Here is a 10,557-nt window from a genome sequence, read left to right on the forward strand (position 1 = left end):
CTCTGGGGGTGGAGTGGGAGCTGATAGCATTGATGCCTGTGCAACCCCACTCAATGGGACTGAACAACAGAATTGCATGTGAATGTGTAAGATACAGCAAAAAACCCCAAACCCTGTTGTAGAAAAAAAAAAGAATGAGGGTTGCTGGGGGTATGGTATGGGAGAGAGGGGACAAAAGGGAGCTGATATCAAGGAGTTCAAGAAGAAAGAAAAAATGTTGAAACTAATAGTGGTAGCAATTGTACAATACTGCTTGATGTGATTGAACGGTGGGATATTGAGACCTGTAAGAGTTTCCAATAAAATAAAATTTAAAAAAAATTTTCTGAGAAGAATATGTACCTTTCTGATCCCATCCATATAGAGTTAAAAACCATGCTGAAGAGCAAGCAAACCAACACAAGTTGGGATAAGAAAGTAAAGAGAGGAGACTAAAATAGAGTACCCAAAGACCTCAATGGTTCTTGGTAGCACTATCTTTCTTAAACCAGATGGTCAAGACCTAGGAATCATTTGTATTTCTCTTTATCCTTTAAATACATATTCTTTTTAATGAAGGAAACATCTCATAATGGAAGAAAGTACTATTTCAAAAGAAAGCCATTTATATAGTTGGCATTAAGTATGTCTGTTTCAATAATATATTAATAGGGCAAGCAGCCCCATTCTTATTTTTCAAATATAAAATTCTCTCAAGTGTTTGGATGGAGCAAAGTGACAGGACTTAACCCTTAAACCGTAACTTTGGAAGAATAAATACTCTTACCACTTCAGTCAAAGACGACCATCGCCTCCACTGGAGGCATCAAGACCAAAACCCACAATCCTCCTTTCGCATGTTCCTTCTAAATTTTCAAGCGTCTCTCATACCTCGGATAAATCGGTTCTCCCATGACCAATTAACTTTGCCTTGATTTCTTCCACTTTTCTCCGGTCATCTTCATTTAATTCTGACATGGAGTATCCACAGTGGTGAGCCAAATTAAGCTTCAGATTCCAGGCTAGAGAGAAAACATAAAATGAGGTAGCACAATGCAAAGGTGATCATTTGCTGGTGATTATAAGAACACAGACTGCCAATATATCCCATAAAATGCCTATATAACCTTAGTAAAAACTGTTTGCTCTCAAGCGTATGACAAACTATTATTACCGTATATACTCATGTATATGCCGAATTTTCAGCACATTTTAAATGCCGTTTCTGTGGTAAAATTGGGTGCCTCGGCTGATATTCAGGTCAGCTTATACTAGAGTATATAAGGTAACTGTTAAGAACAATGATTGCACTGAAAAGTTTATTTTTAAGCCATATTTCTCCAAGGAGGGAACTTCAAATATGCTGGTTAATAGTTTTTATCCTAATCTTCCTTCCACTCAAGAGCATCCCTTTGCCTCCCCCTTTAGCTCCTACCACAGTTTACTACCCTTTGTATGAGTAAATAGTTTAATTGCTGTGAATTTTTAAAAAGAGTCAGAATATGCCTAAGTAGAAGGAAAACATGTACACAGTTAACGCCTCCAGAGGATTTCCAAGTAGCACTGGATAAATTCTCAGTTATGCTTCCCCTTTTCTCCCCTCCCTTCCCCCAATGTTTCACATCCTGTGTTCAATTTTGTTTTTTTAACATTTAAGATTCTACTCTTAGAGATTAGTGGGGTTAGTGTATATTATCTTTTAAACCTCTTACCCAAGTTTCCATTTGCCACATCTTAATTTTTTGCCCCCTCTAATATCTCCCTGAAATCAAAAGTGCCTGGTGATGAAGTGATTAGGTATTTGGCTAACTTAAAGGCCAGTTGTTCCAACCCATCAGCAGCTCCAAAGGAGAGAAGCGAGGCAGTCTGCTTCTATCGATTGATAGCTTTGGAAACCCTATGGGGCAGTCCCACCCTGTCCTATGGGGTCATTCTGGGTAGGAATTGACAGCTGTGAGTCTGAGTTTGGATCTAAGGCTAAATCTGAATAGTTTATTAGAAAAGAGGAAAGAAAATATATAAGTAATTTTAAGACACAGAACAAATTGGTAGGTTTGTCTAGCCTCAAAATAAGAACACTATATAACAGGAGGCCCAGTGAAACACAGCAGTTTGAGTCTACTTCCCTCCCCTAGGCTCTAAACTCAAACTAGCAATATTAACACAACACCCCAGCCACATTGCCGGTTAAATGGGCTTTTTCTGGATTGCTAGTGGGAAACGTAACCACTTTAACAATTCTACATGAAAATAAATTTAGGGCTTTCAACATGTAATTTACAAGTTATTCAAGTTGTTTATAAGCTTGAAACTTCTATTAGTATATTATGAACTGTTAGTATATCAGACAGCATCCGTTCTTACCCCGTGCTCGTACCCGACTTTCCTCTTCCTCTGCATTTCTCAGTATTTGTTTAGCATGATTCAGTGAGGATTCACACTGCAAAAGGTTTCTCACATGCGCAGCTAGTGAGTCTACACTGCTGCTACCGCCATCATCACTCTCTGACCACCCCTCCTCCTCTCGGCTGTCTGACATGCTGACATTGGGGGAAGTATCTGGGAAGAAGTTGAGAAGCACATCCGACATTGACTCCAAAGATTCTGGTAAATTACTGTCCCATGAGCAGGAACCGTGTCCATCGCTTGTGTCACTACTTGAATCACTTTTTAGGACAGTCATCACAGGAATAAAAACCGTATTTCCAATGGCTCCACTACACCCCTCAGGTTCAGACCTCATTACACATCTGGCTGTTTCAGACCGCTTCAGGGTTTCCTCCAACACTGGTCTAGCATTGGTTTCTGCTTCGTGCACAGTACTTCTAACTGGGGTCGAACGAACAAACTCCCAATTTTCAGGGCCTTGCTGGCATTTCACATTTGTCTGTGTGCTAATATCCTTCTGTGTGTACCTGATGCTTGGCTTTTTCTTTGATAATGGTGAGAAGGGCCGATTCTGAGGCAAATCACCATTACATACATCAGCTGGGGAAGGTTCTTTGAAGCACACCACCTTCTTTGGTTGTATACATGGAGTATCGCTGACATCCCTGAAAGGGATAAGGGGAGCAGGAGCATTACATCGTTTCAGTGCTATATTTTCGGCCTCCATTAAAAGGGACTGAATCTCTTTAAGAGTTTTGTCACTTCCTCGGGGTTCTTCGGGGCACAAGTCTCCAAAACTTACAGCTTCGGGCTTATGTATTTTAACTCTGCCTTCAGCCTGAGAATGTACGGGTATGGTCTTTGGGCTAAGACTGGGGTCAGGGGACTCAAAGCGATCTGTTAACCATCGGGCACAATCTGGACCAAGTTTGTGCTTTTCACTTTGAAAATAAGTACTAGAGGAAACTGCTGGCAACACAGTAATCTGTTCAACTTGCCCAAGGGCACTTGAGACTTTCAGAGCATCTTCAGTTACAAGCCTTTCTGGCAAATTCTGTGGAGAGAAAATATTAGGCTTTTCTCTGTGAGAAACAGAACTAGAAGACACTGTTGGTGGCACACTCTTCTGGTCAGCTGGTCTAGAAATCACTGAGACTTTCACAGGATCAGCAGGCAGATATCTGCCTGACAGTTGTGGTGGGTAGAAACGATTAGATTTCTCTGTCTGTGAATAGGAACTAGCGAGTGGTCCTGGCATTCCGGCACCCCCATCAGTTGGTTCAGGGACAGTTGAAACCTTCAGATGACCTTCATTCTGAGGTCCACCTGGCAACTTCTGTTGAGAAAAAATACTGGGCTTTTTGCTTTGAGAATAGGAGGTGGACAAAACTGTCAGTCTTGGAGCCTTCTGGGTATTGGATCCAATCACAGTTGAAATCGTGGGCTTCTCCCTATGCGCACTGGAACTGGTGGGAGCTGTTGATGGTTTAGTCGTCCGGTCATCCGATCTAGCCACAGGTAAAATCTTGAGCTTCACTGTATGTGAATAGGAACTAACAGGAGTACGCTGTAAGCCAGTTTTCTCATCAGCTGGTCCGGAAACAGTTGAAACCTTCTGAGCCTGTTCAGTTAGGGGACTCTCAGGAAAATTCTGTTGGTAGAAAGTACTGGGCTTCTCTCTAGGTGAGTAAGAACTAGAGATCAGGGGTGCTGCCCCTGCCTTCTGGTCGGTTGGTTTAGGAACATCTGCGGTTTTCGGAGGCTCTTCACTTACATGATCCTTTGGTGGCAGCTTTTGGGAAAAAAGCTCAGGTGTTTCTTTCCGTGAGTAGAAACTAGCGAGCACCTTATGATTCGGTTCCCCTGGTCCAGGAACAACTGAAGCTTTCAGAGTCTCTTCACTCGGATCACTGTCTGGCAACTCCTGCTGGTAGAAGAGAGCAGGCTTCTCTTGTAGCAAATAGGAACTTGTATGTACTATTGGTACCCTAGACTTCTGGTCAGCTGGTCCTGGAACAAGTAAGTCTTTCAGGGCCTCTTCAGTTAGTTGACTCTCTAGCACTGCTTGCTTATATAAAGCACTGGGCTTCTCTTTATCTGAGTAGGAATCAAAAGGCCCTCTTGGTATTCCAGTCTTCTGGTCAGTTGGTCCCAAAACAGTTAAAACTTTAAGCGGCTCTTCAGTGAAACGATGATCTGGAAACTCCTGTTGGTGGGGAGTCCTGGGCTTCTCCGTATGTGAGTAAGAACCAGAGAATTCTGTGGATAGCCCAGTCTTCTGATCAGCTGGACCAGGAACAGGTGAACTTTCTGGACCCTCTTCTGTTAGATGACTACTGGACAACTCTTGTTGGTAAAAAATGCCAGGCTCCTCTCTCTGTGAGTAGGAACTAGAGGGTATTAATATCCCAGTCCTCTGGTCAGCTGGTCTAGGAACAGGTGAACTTTCCGGACCCTCTTCAGTTAGATGACTACTGGACAACTCTTGTTGATAGAAAACACCAGGCTTCTCACTCTGTGGGTAAGAATAAGTAGACACTGTGGGTATCCCAGGCTTCTGTTCAGTTGGTATGCCTGGAATCAGTGAATTCAGAGTCTGTTCAGTTTGATAACTATCTTGTAACACTGGGTGGTAGAAAGTATTGGGCTTTTCTCTCTGTGAGTGGGAACTAGAGAGTGCTGTTGGTGCCTCAGATTTCTGGTCAAGTTGTCCAGGTACACCTGACCCTTTCAGAGCCTCTTCAGTTAGATGACTCTCTGGCAATGGCTGTTGATGGAAAACACCAGGCCTCTCTCTCTGTGGGTAGGAACTAGTAGTGACTGTTAGTATACCAGGTTTCTGGTCAGCTGGTACATCAGGAACAAGTGAACTTCGCAAAGCCTGTTCAGCCTGATGACTATCTGACAATGTCTGTTGGTAGGAAACACCAGGCCTCTCTCTCTGTGGGTAAGAACTTGTGGACACTGTTGGTATCCCCACGTTCTTCTGGTCAGCCATTATGTCAGGAAGAGGTGAACTTCTCAAAGCCTGTTCAGCTGGATGACTATCTGACCGTGTCTGTTGGTGGGAAACACCAGGCCTCTCTCTCTGTGGGTAAGAACTAGTGGACACGGTTGGTATCCCCACGTTCTTCTGGTCAGCCGATATGTCAGGAAGAGGTGAACTTCTCAAAGCCTGTTCAGCTGGATGACTATCTGGTAACAACTGTTGGTAGAAAACACCAGACCTCTCTCTCTGTGGGTAAGAACTAGTGGCCACTGTTGGTATCCCGGTCTTATTCTGTTGAGCTAGCACATCAGGAATAGATAACATTCTCAGAATCTCTTCTGCTTGATAACTATCTGAGAAGGCTTGTTGGTGGAAAAGATTGGGCTTTTCTCTCTGTGAGTGGAAATTAGAGGGTGCTGTTGGTACCCCAGACCTCTGGTGAGGTTGTCCAGGAACACCCAAATCCTTCAGACCCTCTTCAGTTAGATGGCTATCTGGTAACAGCTGCTGAGGGAAAACACCAGGCCTCTCTCTCTGTGGGTAGGAACTTGCGGACACTGTTGGTATCCCCACGTTCTTCTGGTCAGCTGGGATGTCCGGAACAGGAGAACTTCGAGAAGCCTCTGCAGCTCGATGACTATCTGGTAACAACTGCTGGTAGAAAACGCCAGGTCCCTCTCTCTGTGGGTAGGAACTAGAGGACACTGTTGGTATGTCAGGAACAGGTGAACCTCTCAAAGCCTGCTCAGCCGGATGACCATCTAACAGTGTTTGTGAATAGAAAACATCAGGTCCCCCTCTCTGGGGGTAGGAACTGGCAGACACTGTTGGTACCCCAGCCTTATTCTGGTCAGCTGGTACATCAGGAACAGGTAAACTTTGTAAAGCCTGTGCAGTAAGATGGCTATCTGGCAACACTTGCTGGAAGAAAATACGAGGCTTCTCTTTATAAGAAAGTGAACTAGAAGGCACTGTTTGTACCCCAGACATCTGGCCAGGGTGTTCGGGAATAGTTGATCCTTTCAGAACATGTTCACTTTGATAATGACCTGGCAATGTCTGTGGGTAGGAAACACTAGTCCCCTCCACCTTATTCTGGTCAGCTAGTATGGCAGGAAGAGGTGAACTTCTCAAAGCCTGTTCAGCTGGATAGCTATCTAACAGTGTCTGTTGGTAGAAAACACCAGGCCTCTCTCTCTGTGGGTAAGAACTAGTGAACAGTGGTGCTATCTCATCCTTCTGGTCAGCCGGTACATCAGAAGCAGATAAAATTCTCAGAACCTGTTCAGTTTGGGAATTATCTGGAAATGATTTTTGGTATAAAATACTAGGCCTCTCTCTCAGTAGGTAGGAATTAGCAGACATTGTTGGTATGCCAGTCTTCTGTTCAGCTGGTACGTCAGGAACAAATGAACTCCCGAGAGCCTGGTCAGTGTATTGATTATTTGGTAAAAGCTCTCGCTGTGAATGGGAAGAAGGTGGCAATGTTGGTACCCCAGATTTCTGGTCAGGTTGTTCAGAAACAGCGAAGCCTTTTACAGTCTCTTCAATTAAATGACTAACTGACAGCATCTGTTGGTAGAACCCACCAGGCTTCTGTGTGTGTGTGTAAGGACCAGAAGATACTGTGGGTATCTCAAGCTCCTGTGCAGCTGGTACACCTGGAACAAAGGAACTCAGCGTCTGCTCAGTTTGATAACCATCTAGTAACACTGGTTGGTAGCCTGCACCAGGCTGTGAGTGGAAACCAGATGATGGTGTTGGGATCCCAGGCTTCTGGTCAGTTCGTCCAGGACCAACTAAACCTTTCAGAGCCTGTTCAATTAGATGTCTATCTGGTAATACTTGCTGAGAGGAAATACTGGGCTTCTCTCTCTGTGAGTAATAACTAGTAGGCACTATCGGTATCCCAGTGTTCTGATTAGGTTGTTCAGGAACAGCTGAACCCTTGAGAGTCTCTCTAGTTAAATGACCATCTGGTACCATCGACTGTTGATAGAAAATACTGGATCTCTCTCTATGAGAGTAGTAAGTACTAGAGGGCATTGCTGGCACCCCAGTGTCCAGGTCATATGGTTCAGGAACACTTTTCAGAGCCTCTTCAGTTAGATGACTATCTGGTAAGACCTGTTGGTAGTGAGTACCAGGTTTCTCTCTCTGGGAGTAGTGATGAGACAGTACTGCTGGTATCGCCATCTTCTGGTCAGCAGGTCCAAGAATGGAGCTTTTCAGAGCCTCTTCAGGAAAATGACTATCCTGCTGGAATTGAGTATCCGGCTTCTCTCTCTGTGAGTAGGAATCAGAGGGTACTGGTTGTATCCCAGTCTTCTGCGAAGCTGGTCCAGGAGCAGCTAAAAGTAAGAGAGCTTCTTCAGACAGACCATTATCTGGCATGGCCTGTGTGTAGATTGTACTGAGCTTCTCTCTATGTGAGTAGGAACTAGTGGTTATTCTTGTTATATCAGCATTCTGGCTAGCTGTTCTGTGAGCAGCTAAAACTTGCAGCGTTTCTTCAGTGAGGTGACTATCTGACAACTCTTGCTGATACAAAATACTAGGTGTTTCTCTAGATGAGTGAGAACCAGAGGGTGCTGTTGGTATCCTATTCTTCTGGTTGGCCAATGCAGGTCCAGTTGAAATGCTCTGAGTTGGTTCACTCAGAAGACTACCTGGCAAAGTCTGTTGGTGTAAACTATCAGTATGTTCACCAACTGTCTTGAGGGGCTGAGGGCTCCTTATAGACAACTGAAGCAGAACCTCAGTGTGAAAGGAAGAATTAGAGCTAATGTCTGAATCTCCAGAAATGATAGTAAGGTCTGTTTTTAAGTTGGTTTGAGTAAGTTCAGCCGTGCCTCCTTCAGAATGACTTCCTAAAGAGAGAAGAAAAAGAGAAGGACCATCAGGTCCTTATAGTCTTGGTACACCACCAAGATCCAAAGGCGTGTAAGAGACCCAAGGGCATCTGATTTCCCAACACACACACATACATATGTATCTATGTGTTTTTAATGCTATAGTTTGACTATCAAAGGACCACCTCCAAACTTTACTCAAAAAAGAGTCAGAAAGCATTCCTTCTCCTGGATCTTTATCTTGTAGAAATAAATCCTAAAGTCAGTCATTAAAGGAGACAAATATTTACAGACACATTAACTACAAAGCTATTTGTAATGGCAAACTAATGTGGAATAATTTAAATATCCAAAAGTAGAATCATGGTTAAAAATAATAGTGTATCAAATGAGGGAATATTATGTAGATCTTAAAATATGGATTTTTAAAGAACATTCAATGACATGGGAAAATGCTGTCAGGTGTAGGACTTTATTTTACCCGACTACAAGCTAAGGTTGCTCCACATATGCTGGAAGACACAAGATCTAAGACTCTGCAATGGGAAACAAGACTCCATCATCCATGGCATAGTAACCAATAGGCACCACAATGTGTTCTCATGGAGGCAATGCATTATGGTCCAGGTAAGTGCTGCACATGTAGTGCACTTGCGTCACAGCTAAGGGACACTACACTTGGAAAATATATCGTATAAACTCTAAAACACTCTAAAGGTTACACTGAAGAGTTTGTATTTAATTTTATATAGCATCTATTGGGAAGTATTGACAATTTTGATCAGACTCATACTGCAGATCGATTTCTTTCAGGCGAGACCTAAGACAGATTCAAAGCAAATGGAGAAGAACGTGAATGAACTACTCAACTGACATTTCTGTAACAGCAGAAGTGTTCCACCTCTGTACTAATACAGTAGTTTCAAATGTCAGGGGAAAGTGCGTTACTGAAACAGAAAGGACAAGTGAAGCATCAATTCAAAAGCAATGTTTACTGGGTGCCAGGCATTATTCTAGATGTAGGAAATATAGCAATAAACAAACACAAAGATTCCAGTCTCACAAAACTCACATTCTAGTAGGGAGAGGAAGAAAACAACATACTAGTCAAAGGTAAGCTTGTAAGCTGGTGTTAAGACGGATGACAACTAAGAGCAGGACATGGGAGCTTCCAAAAGTTTGTACAAAAATTCTGTTATCTTTCAATCCCATTTCCCAACAAACTCTCAAAGTCTTCTTATAGACTGCAATATAAGAAAATTAAGATTGAAAAATGGTTATATTACATAGCACTCCTTAATGTGGGAATCTTGTTAACTTGCAAATTCTAATTCAGTAGGTCTAAAATTTCTGGAACTTGAAATTCCGTAGTTCTACTAACTCCGTAGGGATGTCTAATGCAATTGGTCCTCAGACCACATTTTGAAAAGCAAGAATATGTACTTTTTCGAGAATCATACAGTGAGTAACAAAATTGGTACTTCATCTCTTTACTTTTAACTCTAAATTCTGAACCCTTTTCTTTCTGACTCTGCCTTTCTCTGGTCACTAATAAGCTTAAAAAAAGGAGAATACAGAATGAAATGAGTTGAGGAATGAATTTTAAAGTAAAAGATTATGGGTATTAGAATTTACCCTTTCAAGAACGCTAAAAAGGAACATCAACGTTATCTACAATATAGCTAGAGAAGAACTATATCATTTTTTGTAAGAAAACAAAATAGGCTCAAGAAGTTGACAAACCAAGCCCTTGTTTTGAAAAGATTTCTAGAAGCTTTTGAATGTCCTTGACCATTACACAAAGTACCTGTGAAAGGAACCAACCAGTGAAGAAAAACATAGTCAAATCCTTGAAGGATCCCGAGGCTTAAGAAAAGGAGCAAGACCATACTTAGATGCCAGAGGAAAGGAAAGGAACCCAGAACTACTAGTTCTGCTCCTACAAAGGCAAGAGGAAACTGATGGTGGTCAAAGAAACATCTGGCAGTTCTCTGTTACACTTAAAGACATGTACTCTGGGAAAGTTAGTCTCCTCCTTGATTGTGGAAAGAGGCAGTGAGATAATACTATATAGTGCCTGGTTATTAAGTACTCGATACAAATTCTGTACCATTACTCACAGAAGTTCCCTTTGGGACAAGGGGAAGCTGAAATTTCAGGTCCTGCTTCCAGGGCCCTCATTTCAGGAGAACCCTCCCAATGCTCTGTCCACAAATATTAAGTCGTCACATATTCTGGGCCACACTAGGTCTCCTCTCTGCCTTCAGTAACCTGCAACTCGATCACAGGAGAGAGCTATCCAACAAAAAACAACCTAGGTAGTTAAGCCAAACCATGGGTTAGGTTTTA

At 42.7% G+C, this 10,557-nt stretch overlaps 1 protein-coding gene across 1 annotated transcript in view; it reads right to left on the reverse strand.

Moving 5' to 3' along the window:
• The window catches only part of ALMS1 (ALMS1 centrosome and basal body associated protein), a 99,397-nt gene that overhangs the window by 67,831 nt on the left and 21,009 nt on the right, over nt 1-10,557 (reverse strand). The window contains exons 7-8 of the mRNA XM_045286583.1: nt 2,344-8,226; nt 871-1,001 (exon numbers count right to left, since the gene is read on the reverse strand). Coding sequence (XP_045142518.1) covers nt 871-1,001; nt 2,344-8,226 — 6,014 coding nt within the window. The remainder of the gene's footprint in view (nt 1-870; nt 1,002-2,343; nt 8,227-10,557) is intronic.

This window comes from Echinops telfairi, unplaced genomic scaffold (assembly GCF_000313985.2).
Source record: "Echinops telfairi isolate 266 unplaced genomic scaffold, ASM31398v2 ScPeMD7_9;HRSCAF=40, whole genome shotgun sequence".
In the NCBI taxonomy this organism is placed as follows: domain Eukaryota; kingdom Metazoa; phylum Chordata; class Mammalia; order Afrosoricida; family Tenrecidae; genus Echinops; species Echinops telfairi.